Raw genomic sequence first — 18,109 nt, 5'->3', positions numbered from 1 at the left:
TGCCAGAAAGTGAGTAGGCAATTTATTTTCTGAGGTAATCGACAGTAGGCCACAGATGCTGTTGATAGAGCTTAACTTTAAAGGAATGTTCTGGGTTCAGTACAAGTTAAGCTCAATCAACAGCATTTGTGGTATAATGTTGATTACCACTAAAATCAATTTTGACTCGTTCCTCCTTTTCTTTAAAAAAAGCAAAAATCGAGGTTCCAGTGAGGCACTTACAATGGAAGTGAACATGGCCAATTTTTGGAGGGTTTACACAGAAATGTGACATTATGCCACAAATTCTATCGATTCAGCTTAACTTGCATTGAACCCGGAACATTCCTTTAATTAAGCTTAACATTAACTTTAATTAAACTGCCTCAGGTTTTGGCGTGGAATAGCCAGCAATGAAAACATGATCACAAAAGGCAAAATTACTTTCTTAAAGTGACGATCCTTTGCTAACAGCCTGGTGGAAGGGACCTTTGTAAAAGGTTTCCATTGCTTACTTGTGTTTTAAAAGACCTTACGAATAGCCCTTTCCGCAGTGCCCTTCATAGGTGCAAAAAATGACATTTGGAAATCGCTGTATTTGACTTTTTTAGTTTTACCTGGCTCTCCACCAGCATGGCCATGTCCACGAACATGTCGTGCAGCTCACGGATGCTGTTCTCCAGTTTAATGATCTCAGTGTGCCGGGTTTCAATCTCGTTTAGAGCCTGCTTGGTCATCTGGGAGTCCATTTTGATCTGTTCAACAGAGAATTTGAGAAACAGGTCAACAGCAATTCAATTCTGTGTTTTACAAGTAACTGCTATTAAACAGGCATTTGCACAACAAGCAAGGATGGTTCACTGCTAGAAGACCATTTTTTTAACCGTACAGAATATAATTCTGTTGCAATTACAGTAAAAACAGACACCAAATCATGAAATTTGCTGATTACGATTCCATGAAAATATACAAAGGTCAAAGTCATAGTATAATTAAAGGAATAGTTCACCTAAATATTTTTATATTTTCATTATTAATTCACTTTCAAGTCGTTCCTACCTCACATTATTTTGTTTTTCGGTGAAACACAAAATGAGATGCTCTTTTTCCATAAAATGAAAGTGGAAAGTGACTGTTCCTCACACAAAGCTATCTGAAGACTTGGAATATTGCACATAAGTCATATGGACTACATTTATGATACATTTTATTATGCTTTTCTGTCCTTTTTGGAGCTTGGCAGTATGGATTAATATTCACTTTCCTTGTATGGACAACAGACGCTCTGACATTCTGCCTAACATCTCCTTTTGTGCTTCATGGAAGAAAGAAAATAATACAGGGTTAGAACAACATGAGCCCAAAATTTTCATTTTTGAGTTTACTATTCCTTTAAATTTGAAAATGTTTTTGTCAACTATTTAACTTACATCATCAGTGAAGATGGCAAGCTTCCCACTCTCCAACATGTCTTCCAGTTCCTCATTGGTAGTTGTTCTGCCAGCTAATTAAAGGTATTAGAAGTATATGGTATCATTATGTCGCATACTGGGGTATTTTAATAATGTGTTTAAAAGGTCTTAAACATACTTTCCAGTAATGTGGAGGATACTTTTTAGCCTGTATTTGTGCGTGTGGGTGTGTTCGTGCTTGTGAAACTCACTAATTTCCAGTTGTCTCTGAATGCGATCCTTGCAGCGATCCCTATATTTGGACTGCGTGGTGTTGTACTCCGTCATGACTTCCACAAACTTGCGTGACAGCGTGGAATGCTGTGGGAATATGGTAGAGGGGATTAGGAATGTGAAAATGTTGCTGTTTTTTATGGGGGGGGGGTCCATTTAGCAGATCGGGATGTGAGTGTTCTCGCGAACAGTACGCAGCTCAGGATAATATTGTGGGCTAAGTGTGATCGCAGTGAAAATAGGGTCCTGTTTTACTGCAGTTTGAGAGGCTATCATGCTTGTTCTCGTTCTAAACAGCAGATGGCACTAAGGAGGGTGTTTCACAGCTCTGCTCAGTGGGAGGGCAGAGGTCACAGGAAGTGTGATTGTCTCTGCCTTTCAAAGAACATACTGAATATCCCGAAGGTCAGAGTTTTTAATTAATTTTTATTTATTTTTTTATTTCATTTTAGAGAATCACAACATGATGACTTTTATAAAACTTTCAAAGTCATGAATATTCCTTGACCACATCCTATATGATTATTCCCAAGTGAATAACGTTTTGAATAGATATTATTTTTCCCTAATTTCAAAAGTAGAGAACTAAGCAAAGCAACTGAAAACACCCCTGATGCCACACATACATCACCCAGACGTCTATTTGACGTGTGTGTTTGCATCTGGAAGATGTATTTTTTTTACATTGTTTGCTCATCTGCAATACATCTCTTAAGACGTTTCCTCTCAGATGTCAATAAGACATTCAGTGGATGTTTTTGAGACATTTGTGATTTACAATGTTTGCAAATCTGATCTTTTTAAGATGTTTAGCAGATGTTAATTATATTGTGATGCTTTCCAGATGGAACGCTCGTAAGTTGCACAATATATAATAAAGATGCAATATATTTTCACATTTCTTAGGCTTTGAAAGTGTTACTTTGTACATTTGAGGCTTTCTTTTCACCTGTTACACACTGATTGTTGTGTGAAGTCACAATAATTTTATCAATGCATTGTGAAGTAGCTAGGAATATTACTTTTAATTACAGCGTCAGAAATAACATTTTACATTAAGGGACAATATTTCCCTTAATTTTTTTAAGCATTTCTTTTTTTTTACCTTTAACCATTTTTAACCATTTAAAACAATCTGTGTCTCATCCGTTTATGTCAAATACCTTAATTTATTAGATTCATTAATATAAACTCTCAAGTTTGAGAACGTATTACCTCTTTTCCTTTTATGCCATAATGTGTATAGGACTATAATAACATATTACGAACTCTAACAGAGAAATCCCTTACGAGGGGATTTTTTGCCCCCACAGTGATTTTTTTTTATTTTTATTTTTGACTGTTACCATCATCGTATTTTGCGCACCAAGTGTTCAGGTCTGCGTGATTAGCCCTGTATCGTGTTTCTATTGCCATTAAAGCAAGGTGATGTTGTCTAATAGACTACATAGCATGCATTAAGCTGCCCTGTGGAAGGCTTTCGTGTGTCATGTGGTACATGACTAAGTACGATATATAAGCATTGGAACGCTAATATGCTTTTAAAAACATGGCTTAATTGAGTGCTACATTGTTTAAGTAAAATGTACAAACAAATAGTTAGTAAAATGAACTAGTGATGGGAAGATCGGATCATTTTACTGACTTGGATCTTTGAGTCTCGTTCAGCAAAATGAACAAATCTTTATTCAAGTCATTTCGTTCATTTGAGCAGAATTAAATCAAAACGTTACATTTTCAATAGCCAAATCCCCCCCCAACACGTCTTCTTACGCAAACTTTGATTATAGTACCAATAAGGAAAAAATGGTAATGCAGCCAAGGACAAATTATGAGAAACAGAAAGATTAGTTCACCTCTGGAATCTTCTTGTCCAAGTCGTTCGTTCTTTTGTCACGTGACAGCCGTATACGCTATCGTATATGGCTGTCATGTGACAAAAGAATGAACGACTTGGACAAGAAGACTCGAGAGGTGAACTAATCATTTCTGTTTCCTGTGTGAGCAATGCATAGTGTATACGGCTGTCACGTGACAAAAGAACGAATGACTCGGACCAGGTGAACTAATCATTTCTGTTTCCTGTACAGCGCCTATGCGGTTTTCACGTAACAAACGAACTGTTCATGAACGACCCATCATTATAATGAACATGAAACAGAGTATTGCAAAGTAAACTTTGCTTTTAGAATTTCTACTTAAAGCCACCATGAATTGTGTGTAGCCTTTACTTGAAAAATACGGTCTGTAAAATTTACTAGCTATTTCTGCGTGGAAATTGTTTCCTAGGTTTTTTTTTTCCACAACACACTCTCGCGGCAAAATCTTTAATCACGACTTTTCTAAATTGTGGAGTGGTGATGGCATAGCGGGCTAAAGCACATAACTGGTAATCAGAAGGTTGCTGGTGTGATCCCCACAGCCACCACCATTGTGTCCTTGAGCAAGGCACTTAACTCCAGGTTGCTCCAGGGGGATTGTCCCTGTAATAAGTACACTGTAAGTCGCTTTGGATAAAAGCGTCTGCCAAATGCATAAAATGTAAATTTGGCTAATTCCTATCATATCGTACGACTGCACTACAACCAATGATGTCGCTGGACATCGTTTCCATCTAATACGCGACAGTTACTTGCTTCTGTCACACACAACAGCTTCCTATCATGTTTGCACACTCTACTGATTGGTTAGATTTAAATAAGGGGTTTGGGTAAGGGCAAAATATTAATAAGTATGTCCTTAACGCCTCATACGTGGAACTTGCGCTTACTTCCGCATTAGACATCCAGGCATTTGCACGTGATGAAACTGTACGATTTTATACGAACGAACTCGTACGAAATCATACGAAATAGCCAACTTGTAAAATATGTACAAATTTTCATGTGATCTGATTGCACTGATTTTTTTCAGTGCACATTTTACATTTTAAGGGCATTTTTGTCATTTTTGCTGGCATTTATGCCCTGAGCCCCCCAAAATTCTGACCCTGTTAGATTCACATTAAAATTTTCACATACCTGCGTCTTGCGGATTCGCAAATCTGCAGACGATCTGTTCAACCCCTCCTCCTGCTCGATACTTTGTTCGATTGCTGAAACACAGGGAAAAAACTGTTTTAGCAAATTATCTTCAGTGTTCCTACGCCAAATCTAAGTTTATGAATATACTGTAAGCATAGGAATTATTACCTACTCAACACACTCTAAAGATTGGCATATCATATAGCAGCTGTCAAAGCATGGTTACCAGGTTTCAGCAGTTACTAAGGTTGCAAAGCAACTACCACATGATCAAATTCACTGATGACACAAAAGCAATTGGTCGACTGAGCTGTTAGAATGATGCATACACATAAGGTGTCAGACAAAATTGTCCTAGTTGTAATAACAAGTCTATTAATCTCAGAAAAACAATAGATCTCACTGTCCACTTGAGGAGACAATAGGGATTCACACCTTATTCACTTGTGATGGAGCAGTGTGCACCATTAAAAAAACGAATGACTCGCAAATACACCAAATCGCAGTCTGTGGACATAGGAATTTTCCTGCTTTTGTCGCCAGATAGATGAAGCGCAACAAAAGTAATTTAATACACACAACTAAGTATCGACTAATCGATACACCCCCCTAATATTCAGCTACTTGGCCCGCCCTGATGAATGATAATATGATCTATGAGCTTGTAATGCTGATACGATTTATCTGCTGAACCACTCCATGCTGCCAGTTTATGTAATAGAACAAATTTTTAATTTACTCATACTGTCAATGTATTGGTTAATACAATTTTGATCTTGTTGTTGGGGTGGGGTGCAACTTTGAACGTTATGTTGTTTCCAGGGTGACTAGAAGGAGAACACTTCAAAAGAGATTAGTCACACCCCCTACTTGTTGAGAATTTTCTATTGCATAGCTCACTTTGCCTCCCTTGCATAGCTGCTTTATGAATCAAAGATCATGTCTAAATTAGCACTGCCTACGTGAGGAACGTTTTAGGAGCTTTAGATGACTTAACTTCATTTACACTTTCTCTCACATTGAATTAAAAGAGTAAAATATAATTTAAAGAACATTTACCCTCTCATATCTGTGAGATGTAACAAGGTGACATTTTCACTGTGTGCGTGGAGTGCAACATTATTAGATCTTAAAGGTGAAGTGTGTAATTTTTACGATGTTACAATACTTTCTCCTACCTCAGCTTAATATGCAGAGACAACTGTAAGTAAGCCATGCGTAGGTTGATATCCCCGAAAAGTATAAGCACTGGGTCTCTGTGGTGCTATCAAAATGTTGTTTGTTTGAGCATTCCAACCAGCCTAAAATTGCAATACTGACTCAACCAATGCTGTGCGCTTGGGGCGGGACGATCTGTTTGACTGACCCACAGTGTTAGGTAAGTTACTACAGAAAAGTAATTCAATACAAAATACTAATTACTACTTTAAAATTGTAATCAGATTACTGACTTCACTGATTACTTTATTAATCACATTACAAGTACTCTTACAGTACTTTCTAAAACACTTTTCACAGAAAAGCATTTGTTTTTCTGCTCAATGAATTCAAAGGGGGCGCACACCTTTCAGCTGTAACAGAAATGCAAACAGATGTACTATGTGCAATGAATTACTTTGCAATTAGATTACACCCAACACTGCCCACCAATTGCAAACCTAATAGAAAACAGACGTTCTATATGCATTTCGATTGTTGCCGCAGAAATTACACACTTTGACCTTAAATGTTTTACAATATTGAATCTATAACTGCTCAAATGCACATAAATATTCACTATTGTGGCTGTTTTTCTGAAATAAGCATACACTGTTATAAAAGTGTTAAAATTGCTGGTTTTATACCTTTTAATTTAGAGCGCACTTTATTCGCTGTCTTCTTAATGTCAGCTGTGAGGTCCTCCAACTCCTGCTTGGTTTCTGTCGAACAAAAATACAAGGGAATACAAAAGAAAAGTCTTGTAAATACATATGATCTTAAGTTTTTAATATTACAGTAAAGAGCACTAGTTACATTATATATTGAGTACAAAATCAGGTGACAACACACTGTCACCATATATGCATTACTTTATATAATTAAACGTGTGCTAAATCAACTTCCTCATAAACCTACTGGTGTCATTTTAAATGAGTCTAAAACAAGTGTTTTATAGACATCTGAGGGGTTATGGAGCCAGTCAGATGACAACCTATAGTTTGAAAATGTTTCATATGTCAAGCAGATAGATAGAGAGATAGATAGATAGTGATCAGATGTGAATGTACAGTGGATCATTAACATTTTTTAATACTTTAACCTTTGAAAATATCACAGGCTATGTTCTCATTCTTTAAAATAGAAAAATGAGTCTTCTCCGGTAAATGGTGGAAGTGTGTACAGACTGAGAATGCAGGCTGCAGTCATATGTTGATTGATAGTTACCGCAGTGCCATTCACTCCTTGGACACCAGCTCAGCCTTTTCAACTCCCCACCTACACACTCCCTTTCCCTCTGACTAATTCAATCCCTTGCTACTTTCTCTCATCTCTCCAGCCATGAAAGTTTGATGACCATGACATTTCTTCCTCTACGAGTATTAATGCCAACATCGCTATATCACCAGGGAGCAATCATGCATTTATTAATAAGTATAATAGAATAATGCACTTACAAATGACGATTGGGTGAAATATTATTCTCAAGTTTTGTCAAAATCACTAAACGAACATGTTTTAGATGTATTTCCTATTGAAACAGGAAGTTGCTGAAGGATATAAAATATTAGATGGCTCGACCCTTTTTTATAGGGAAAAGGCATCAAAATTAGCGAATAACTTTCAGTTCACTTCACAGCTGAAAACCATGATTTGCTACTTGCTATCGCTAGTCCTCAATCTAGACAGCATTGCATTAGACAAAAATGTGGATATGCCCGTGAGTGCATGATGATGTCATCAATGTTTTTTGTTCGTTTTCTCCGAAAAGAAAGACTACATTTTAAATGCGTATATCTATTAAAAGATACTTTCATCAGTTTTTTAGAGTAAACTAGCATATTGATGACACGTACTAAAAGCCACTCCAATTTCAATTTTGTGGACTTAAAGTTATATAATACATGTACTTACAGATAAGCTCTAAACATGGGCAGTAGCAGTCAAACGATTACATGATCTAGCTCATAATGATCATAAGATCTGTGAAAAAACAAATGAACTCACTCTGCCCTACTAACTCTCTGAACCTTTTTTGTCATGCATATTTAATTCCCTAAACTGCATACAACATTTGGAAACACATACCACCACAGAAAATGATTTAAGATGATAAGAGTTGAGGATTTAGTAATTATACGAGCCCCACACTTCAACACGTCTATGCCTGGTCATCAGTATTCTGACTCAAACTGATCACTTTCAAGGGGTTTGATGGTGGGCTGATTGTGGGGGAGGGGTGATAAATTATACATCTACACATTGTGCACTGTAATCAATCACACTGATTGTCATTTCAAAGGATATACTAGTGTCAATTCATGTTTGAGCAAACATTTTCTTGGGTATTCCTCTGACCTAGGATTTTTTGTCAAATATACAAGCAGAAATATATATATATATTCTATTATAACACCGCTCTCAGGAATCTTGGGATTCTGATTGGTCAATCACAGCATTTTTTTGATTAGATATTTTTGTATGAGTGCTAAACTGCATAATATACCACTGTTCAAGGCAACCGATTTCTTACAGTAGCTGTGCTGCTTTTACTTCTCTTGTATCACTCCTTGCTTTCTTCTCACATAATAAATATCTATTTGTATTGTTCATTTATTTATTTATTTGGTAAGTAGCCATGTAATAAGTAGGATAATGTACTGTCAGCCGGTCATTATCGCAAAATATCCCCCTTTAGGGTGATACAAGACCTGATCATCCTGTTGGGGTTTAATATCGTAAAATGACTGGCTGAATGCATTACACTGAAAAAAAAATGAAGTAAATATAGCAAAAATTATTAAGTACTTTTTACATTGAATACAAAATGTAGACAAATTAAATGAATGAAAAAAAAAAAGAATGTTCTAGCTTATATGTAAATATAATTCATGATTGTTTGTTTTCTTTACAATGCATCATCATCTATTAATCTTAAAGTAGTAAACCTTGTGATATGTATTCTCTAATTGATTTATTTTTTTACAGGTAAATAAAATAAGCAAATGTTCCTTTGCTTGAATAAATTTGTTTGCAAGTTTATTTACACCATTTTTATTGTTGATTTTTCTGTTATGTTTGGTACTTCTTGTGTTGTGAAGTTCATTTTATACTCAAAATTTATTCAAAATAAATTTCCTTTTGATTGTTACCGTCATCGTGTTTTGTGCACCAAGTGTTGAGGTCTGCGTGTGCAGCCCTGTATCTTGTATCTATTGCCTGTTATGCAAGGTGATGTTGTCCAATAGACTACATAGCATGCATTAAACTTCCCTGTGGAAGGCTTCTGATGTCGTGGTACATGATTAATCATGTGTTTATAAGGAAAGTTCAAAATGTAAATTGTTCCAATAAAATGTTTATTTAAATTTGACTAAATGTACATCAGATGTGTTAGTAAAAGTTACTGTGTTAAAAGAAATGCTTAATCTAAATGTACTCACTCACTTTAATCAATATTATGTTATGAAGTTAAGTAGATTTTACTTAATTTTATACCATTAAAATTTACTTAGAAAAACTGTGCAAAAAATTGCGAAATAAAAATTAAGTAACTAGTAGTTTATTTTTTTAGTTTCTCCCCTTTTTCTCCCCAATTTAGAATGCCCAATTCCTAATGCGCTCTAAGTCCTCGTGGTGGCGTAGTGACTCGCCTCAATCCGGGTGGCGGAGGACGAATCTCAGTTGCCGTCAATCCACGCATTTTATCATGTGGCTTGTTGAGCGTGTGGAGGCTTCACGCTATTCTCCCTGGCATCCACGCACAACTCACCACACGCCCCACTGAGAGCAAGAACCACATTATGGTGACCACGAGGAGGTTACCCCATGTGACTCTACCCTCCCTAGCAACCGGGCCAATTTGGTTGCTTAGAAGACCTGGCTGGAGTCACTCAGCACGCCCTGGATTTGAACTCAAGACTCCAGGGATGGTAGTCAGCGTCTTTACTCATTGAGCTACCCAGGCCCCAACTAGTAATTTTTTTAAGTGTACATACAGTGCATCCGGAAAGTATTCACAGCGCTTCACTTTTTCCACATTTTGTTATGTTACAGCCTTAATCCAAAATGGATTAAATTCATTATTTTCCTCAAAATTCTACAAACAATACCCCATAATGACAACGTGAAAGAAGTTTGTTTGAAATCTTTGCAAATTTATTAAAAATAAAAAATGAAAAAAATCACATGTACATAAGTATTCACAGCCTTTGCCATAAAATTGAGCTCAGGTGCAACCTGTTTCCACTGATCATCCTTGAGATGTTTCTACAACTTGATTAGAGTCCACCTGTGGTAAATTCAGTTGATTGGACATGATTTGGAAAGGCACACACCTGTCTATATAAGGTCCCACAGTTAACAGTGCATGTCAGAGCACAAACCAAGCCATGAAGTTCAAGGAATTGTCTGTAGACCTCCGAGACAGGATTGTATCGAGGCACAGATCTGGGGAAGGGTACAGAAAAATTTCTGCAGCATTGAAGGTCCCAATGAGCACAGTGGCCTCCATCATCCGTAAATGGAAGAAGTTTGGAACCACCAGGACTCTTCTTAGAGCTGGCCGCCCGGCCAAACTGAGCGATCGGGGGAGAAGGGCCTTTGTCAGGGAGGTGACCAAGAACCCAATGGTCACTCTGACAGAGCTCCAGCATTTCTCTGTGGAGAGAGGAGAACCTTCCAGAAGAACAACCATCTCTGCAGCACTCCACCAATCAGGCCTCTATGGTAGAGTGGCCAGACGGAAGCCACTCCTCAGTAAAAGGCACATGACAGCCCGCCTGGAGTTTGCCAAAAGGCACCTGAAGGACTCTCAGACCATGAGAAACAAAGATTGAACTCTTTGGCCTGAATGGCAAGCGTCATGTCTGGAGGAAACCAGGCACCGCTCATCACCTGGCCAATACCATCCCTACAGTGAAGCATGGTGGTGGCAGCATCATGCTGTGGGGATGTTTTTCAGCGGCAGGAACTGGGAGACTAGTCAGGATCGAGGGAAAGATGAATGCAGTAATGTACAGAGACATCTTTGATGAAAACCTGCTCCAGAGTGCTCTGGACCTCAGACTGGGGCGAAGGTTCATCTTCCAACAGGACAACGACCCTAAGCACACAGCCAAGATAACAAAGGAGTGGCTCCGGGACAACTCTGTGAATGTCCTTGAGTGGCCCAGCCAGAGCCCAGACTTGATCCCGATTGAACATCTCCAGAGAGATCTGAAAATGGATGTGCACCGACGCTCCCCATCCAACCTGATGGAGCTTGAGAGGTCCTGCAAAGAAGAATGGGAGAAACTGCCCAAAAATAGGTGTGCCAAGCTTGTAGCATCATACTCAAAAAGACATGAGGCTGTAATTGGTGCCAAAGGTGCTTAAACAAAGGACTGAGCAAAGGCTGTGAATACTTGTGTACATGTGATTTTTTTTGTTTTTTATTTTTAATAAATTTGCAAACATTTCAAACAAACTTCTTTCACGTTGTCATTATGGGGTATTGTTTGTAGAACTTTGAGGAAAATAATGAATTTAATCAATTTTGGAATAAGGCTGTAACATAACAAAATGTGGAAAAAGTGAAGCGCTGTGAATACTTTCCGGATGCACTGTATACATTTAATATATCAAGTAAGATGAATTCATGTAAATGCCTCCATATAATTTAATGAAACATATATTCATAAAGAGCTAGACCCTTCTTCATTGGGAACACACTCCATTTTCTTAAACCACATAAAATAAATTCTAAATCAGTGTCTTACAATATCTAGAAAACATATTCTCTTTTTTCAGAAAATAAATGTATGAATTAGTTGTTCAATTATTTTATTAATTTAAAAACGCTTATTAGATTTCAACATTTATAAATGTCATTTGGAATGTTTACTGTCCATTTTAACAAAACAAAAATGGACAGGAATTGTGTTTAAATAATAATAATAATGATCATAAAATGTAGATGGCAACAAAATGGTATAAAAAGCATGTTGAAGGCTAAGTTTCTCTGTAAAACAAATGATCTACACTAAAAGTGCTGTAGTCTGGGTGTGGCCATTGATTTAACAAAAGTGAAATGTATCCTGTCACTAAGTTAGCATCCTAATATTTGCACACTGCTACACTGTTGTTGTCCTTACGGCCGGCTAAATGCTGTACCGCTCTTTACTGCTGTATGAAAACAAGACATTGTCTTATGTCAGCTCTTTTTGCTCATGTGGTCGAGAGATCGATCTGACCAACAAGGATGTTTCTTGTCACACCCACTATTGAACATGACAGCTATAAGCAGCACTTAAATAGCTAATAAATATGATTTTATTTGTCTCTGTGAGCAGCTGCCACGTATAACTGAATTGCCTCTAGTGTGCACCTGTGTGACCTGTTTAAAGACAAGTTTTGGGACACAATATTGTTATTTAAAATGCATGAAGAGAAGACTTTTATCGGCTAGATGAAACTGTTGATAAGTAAAAAGGAAAGTCAATGCTTGAAGCAGCAGTTTGTAGAGATCCAAAAAGATTGCATAAACCATTGGTATATTATCATATATATATGTATATACAGTATAGTATGATAATATTATATGATGTATACCACATAACGGTATAACAAAATATACATGTTGCTACAAAGTTCGTTGAAGACATTGACATATATAATGTGTGTGTTTACATGCACAATCTTTCACTGATTAAACTTAATAAGCCAACAATGTGTAAGGTCATGTAAATGTCTTAAACCTTTTTACTTTTTTGTTGTTAGGTTTTAACAAAACTCATTGGCACATGTAGATTTTTGCCCATTTCCCCAGTTTTGCATTGCATGTAACCACCTTTACCGGTGTTTTTAGCTGCTTTTCCATTGTGTGCAAGTGTTGTGTGCATACCTGTTTACGTTTTTAAATTAAAAGCAGAGAATAATCAGATTATTTCAAGTCTCATCATGTTTTCTTGTATAGACTGATTTTTTTTAATAAGGTTTTTTTAACAGTTATCAGCGCATTGGTGTGCATGTAAGCGCACTCAGTATCCTACAAAAACCTGAAATCTTACAGATCCTAAAGTGTTTGTTGATATGCACATAAAAATGTATGTAATTTCTTCAGGTTTAAGTGGTATTTTTGGCCACATATCACCTCCCAGTGGTAAATGCATTTAACGTTTAGACAATCCAATTAACTGCAAATACACATATACATTTGAAAATTAACACTTATAGCAACACTTATATGTTGCTGAAAAATGAGCATAGAACTATGAACATTACATTTTTACCAACATCACTCACTATAAAGAACTTTTGGGGTGGCAGTTCAGTCCATGCTGTAATTTTGATGGTTAATTTAGTCATTTAAGCTGATTGGGTGAAATGCTTTAATGAACTATAGCAAAGAGGTAACCATTAGTCACACGGCGAGCCAACAGAGGTTACATTTCTTGCTCAAGGTCACAACTGTAGCTGTTAAAAAGTGAGGGATTTGAAGATGTGCTTTGCTTAGATCTTGTAGCAAACTGTCTTTTTCATATGCATTGCAGAATATTTAGCTTGTTACAGCAGCATATACAGCTAAATGTAACTGATTAAAAAAACTAAAACCTCAGCAAAATGGTGAGCCCAAAAAATGTTTCAGCTTTGGTGGTGGTACACTGGAAAAAGTGGGAACCTAATTGTTACCTCAATTATCCATTTCTACTTGATCTAACCCATAAAAATTACTTTCGCTTTTGTAACTTAATTTGTCAGGTAAATTGATCAGATTAAAATAATTTATTAATCGAATACAATTATCTAATTTAGATGTTACCACAAGAAGCATTTTTAAGGTTACCTGACAAAGCATTTTTTACAGTGTAGCTTGAAGTCAACGTGAAATCCAAACTGTCTCTATTGTTCCCAGTCTTTTTGTGCACAATTCATCAGTTCAAATTATTCCAAATAAAACAAATGCTTGTAATAATAATCTTTTATTAAAATATAATGCGCTGAATAATTAGTAACCTGTAATTGTTACCATAAAGGATATATTTCTACTCAATCTAACCTATAAAAATGACTTTTGTTGGTGTAAACTAATTTGTGGGGTAAATTTAGTTAAATTAAATAACATTTTTATATTGAATAAAAGCAGTTAATATAGATGTTACACATGAGTCACATTTTTTAGATTACCTCTCAAAACATTTTTAAAGTGTAGCTTAAATTCAACATGATATCCAAACTGTCCCCTTTAATTTCCTAAAACCTTGTCTTATTGTTCACTATTCGTCAGTACAAATTATTCCAAATGAAACAAATGTTTGTAATCATAATCTTTAATCATAATGTAACTTGCCCCACCTCTGAAACAATGTTCTTTTTCGGGTGACATCACAATCCCTCTTATTTTTCAACCCCTATCCTCCATCCACCTGCCTTCATTCTGGCATGTTACACCCCCTTTTCATGATCCAATTAATACCCAATGGATAACATCAAGTCCCGCCCTTCATTTATTTTTCTCATTTAATATCATTTTCCACCTAAATACGTCAGATTGCGGAAGTAAAATGGGTCAGAATGACCTTTCATGTTGACTTTAATGGAGTACCAGGGCTGCTAGCATGTTGTGGATTACCCTCTATAAGCAGTGACCTGAAACTGAAGCGATACCAAGATCAAAATAATGCTAAATCACTTGGAGGTAAGGGGGGATGGTATTACACTCTTAGTTATGGATCTAAAGCGGTAACGCAAAGAATGTAACTTTAATCCCAAGTAAGGGTGACTTATGAACTTGCAAGTAACTGAGATAATTTTCCTGCCATTGAACACTTAAGCAAGGCATTCAAAAGGCAGCTACTAAATTACAAATGGCAGCACAGTGTCTATCTTTTCCTTTTTGTATTTATTATTTTGACTGAATTTAAAGGCTTCAGTAGGATGACAGAGAAATGGTCCTTGGCAATAAGCCTTGAATGGTTTTACAAGTTATGCAATATGTATGCATAAAAACCAAGCACAATAAATAACAAAAACACAGTTTCTACACACGAACGCACGACATGAACTGCAACTGGAGGAGAATAAAATGAGGAGAAGAACTGAAGTAGGTAGCTGAAAGACATTTAAGAATTACTTTCTAAAAGGGACAGTTCAACCAAAAATGAAAATTTTGTTATCATTTACTCACCCTTATGTTGTTCTATCATGAATAAACGATGACAGAATTTAAGTTTTTGGGTGAACTGTCCTTTAAAGACCCCATTAGATCAAAATTGGAGGTTTTTTGGGCTTTTATTGCCCATGTATGTTAGTCTTGAAGCCTTATGCTTGGACAATCTAAAAGTTGCTAAAATTAACTTAAGTTTAACAGTCTTTTTCTTCTGGGCAAACAGACCAACTTACGGGCACATCCAAATTTTTGTTCAATGAAATCTTCTCTAGAATGAGAACATCCCTCCCTCTAATACCACCTGCCTCTGACTAGCAAAAAGCAAGTTGCAAATCATTGTTTACGACTGTGACGTAAACTTAAGGCTATTGGCTATTTAATAAAAAGAACACGTTTTTTGATATGTATATATGTATATTAATGGGGTCTTTAAATATGTTTTCCTCCTCATCTTCTCTTCAAGTATCTGGCTCACACTGACACAGATATTGAGACAGACACTCAACTTTAACAGGTTTCCTTGGACGATTCCTTCATGCAGCATGATGAAAACAGACAGTGGGAAAGCAAAAGAGAGGAGAAAAGAAAGAATAGAAAGAAAATGTTCTTACATAAGCATGCAACAACAAAGAAACCATGCATTGGAAATAAAATAAATAACATACAGGATAAAACCGTAACTGAACCGAAACAAAAGTGTCAGACACAATGAGACTGTTAAAGATTCATCCATAGCAGTTGAGTCAATCCTGTGAATTTCTTGAACTAAGTAAAGCCTGTCTAGCCCCTCTACACTGCCTTAATGGAAAATAAAAAGTGATATCGGAAAATAGATATCATAATTGTAATTGAGCCAGCATGGAAATAAAGTGCAGAAAAAAGTTGTGAATTTTTTTGGGTCTTTCGCCCTGGAAACAAAAAATGGACCTTTATATAAAGCATTGTAGTACAAGAGTACTATAGTACAGAATGATGGAATCAGATAGTAATACCTATACCATTGTACCAACCTAGTCTCACAGAATTAAAGTTACTCTATAAACATTTTTGCAAACTGACTTTAACGTGCCAAATTCTACGTTTTGCTGCCATTTTTCTGGTGAAATGAACACTAGAGGCGCTACAACAACTGTGCGTTTTATTCACTTTCACACAAATCACGACTGCAACAGCTGATTATGACTTATTTTTTGCTCTATTACTCACACACTCATGTTATGATATCGAAACACTTTTACTCTAAATTATCATTTGAAAAAAAGATCAATTTTAATGTTTGTATTACAGACTCGCTTACATTTACACACTTATTCCAATGTGATTAGCTTCCGCAGTAGCTCACCTCATAGAGTGTTGGACTTTAGACTCGGAGGACTGTGGCTTGAGACCAGCCAAGCATGCAAGCTGACATGTGAGATGAAAGTGAGAGACATGAGATGATATGGTTGCTTTAAAAAAATCTGCTTTTCATGTTGTATTTCATTTTACAACACTATTGGTTAGGTTTAGGTGTTGGTTTAGGGTAAGGATGTCTGTTTTGTTCAACTCTCATTTGCTTTTTTAAAACACTATTGATTAGGTTAAGGTTAAAGTTTTAGATTAGCGCGATACATTTTACTTATTAAAACCCCCGACTAATATTCACCTGAAAAACCTCGACTGATTTCGACACCATTTTACTCGCTTTTGGCACCCCCTGATGGACATTACACTAGGAAACTGCAACTAAATGTGTAATGAAGCACGTAATTTCATTTTGCAAACATGTTACCACAGTCACGTCCATGAGACCAGGCTGCATTGTACTGAATGATTACCATATAGTTATACAATGGTATGGTCAAGAAACCATGGTCATACTATGGTATTGTTTTGTAGTTTTTATTAGTGATTAACCCCAGGTTAACATTCTTAGACCTTCTAACTTCTAAGGCCACATCCACACAAATACGTTTTTGCTTCAAAACGCATACATTTTGTCACGTTTACGGCTCTCATCCACACCTGAACTAAAAATGGAGACTTTCGAAAATGTTCTCCACAACCGCATACTTTGGAAAACAATGTCGTTCAGAAACTGGAAACGGAGTTTTCAGACTTGAATGAATTAGTGTGAATGTGGCCTAAGACCTTCTAACTTCTACACTTGCTTTATTTTCCACACATAGGGTCTGTTCCAAAACCTCATGAGCTGCCTATGTAGACAGCATTTTATGGTATCGTAGATGCACTCCTGAAGTGAATGTTGATTCAGTAGAGCTGTTCTGGTTCCCTCTGGTTTTTCCTATGCATTTTTTTAATGGGGTTTTTCCTCCCCCCATTAAATTGCATACTTTAAAAAACAAAACAAAAAAACATGCCAGCTTCAAAATTCACATTTGAGGTACACTGCCTGGCCCCAAATAAAGTTGCCGTTTGGATTTCAATAAGCAGATACTTAAGAGCCTATGATTGGATCATTATTGCAGTGATTAATATGTTTCAGCTGGCAACAATTCTTTTAACCCTAACTGATGCAGTGTGTAGCTTCTCATTTTTTTAAACAATCATGTCGGAAGACGTATCCCGTGGTCGTGAAAAGATGTTACCGTGTTTCAGAAGGGGCAAATTATTGGCCTGCATTAAGCAAAGAAAACAACTAAGGAGATTGCTGAAATCACAGGAATTGGGTTAAGAACTGTCCAATGCATTATTAAAACCTGCAAGGATAGTGGTGAACCGTCAGCTTTGCGGAAGAAATGTGGTCAGAAAAAAATCTTGTATGATCGTGATCGGGTATCACTAAAACTCTTGGTGAAGAGTCACATTGTAAAACATTGACAGTACAACTCACAGACTATGTTTAATAGTGAAAGTAAGAGCATTTCCACATGCATAATGCGACGAAGACTAAACAGTTGTGTAGCCACAAGAAAGCCACTTGTTAGTGAGGCTAATCTGAAAAAACTACTTCAGTTTGCTAGGAAGCATAAAGATTGGACTGTGGAACAATGGAAAAAGGTCATGTGGGTTGATGAGTCCAGATTCACCCTATTCCAAAGCGATGCACCCGTCATGCATAGTGCCCACGGTACAAG

General features: G+C 36.6%; 1 protein-coding gene across 1 annotated transcript in view; it reads right to left on the bottom strand.

The window, feature by feature from the left end:
* Positions 1–18,109, bottom strand: part of LOC127424880 (syntaxin-1B) — a 69,859-nt gene that overhangs the window by 9,491 nt on the left and 42,259 nt on the right. Inside the window, exons 4-8 of the mRNA XM_051670397.1 lie at positions 6,532–6,606; positions 4,685–4,758; positions 1,643–1,751; positions 1,410–1,483; positions 597–734 (exon numbers count right to left, since the gene is read on the bottom strand). Coding sequence (XP_051526357.1) covers positions 597–734; positions 1,410–1,483; positions 1,643–1,751; positions 4,685–4,758; positions 6,532–6,606 — 470 coding nt within the window. The remainder of the gene's footprint in view (positions 1–596; positions 735–1,409; positions 1,484–1,642; positions 1,752–4,684; positions 4,759–6,531; positions 6,607–18,109) is intronic.

The sequence above is a fragment of the Myxocyprinus asiaticus genome, chromosome 34 (assembly GCF_019703515.2).
Source record: "Myxocyprinus asiaticus isolate MX2 ecotype Aquarium Trade chromosome 34, UBuf_Myxa_2, whole genome shotgun sequence".
In the NCBI taxonomy this organism is placed as follows: Eukaryota; Metazoa; Chordata; class Actinopteri; order Cypriniformes; family Catostomidae; genus Myxocyprinus; species Myxocyprinus asiaticus.
Note: the sequence above shows the minus strand (reverse complement) of the source record. Positions and strands in the feature narration are given on the sequence as shown.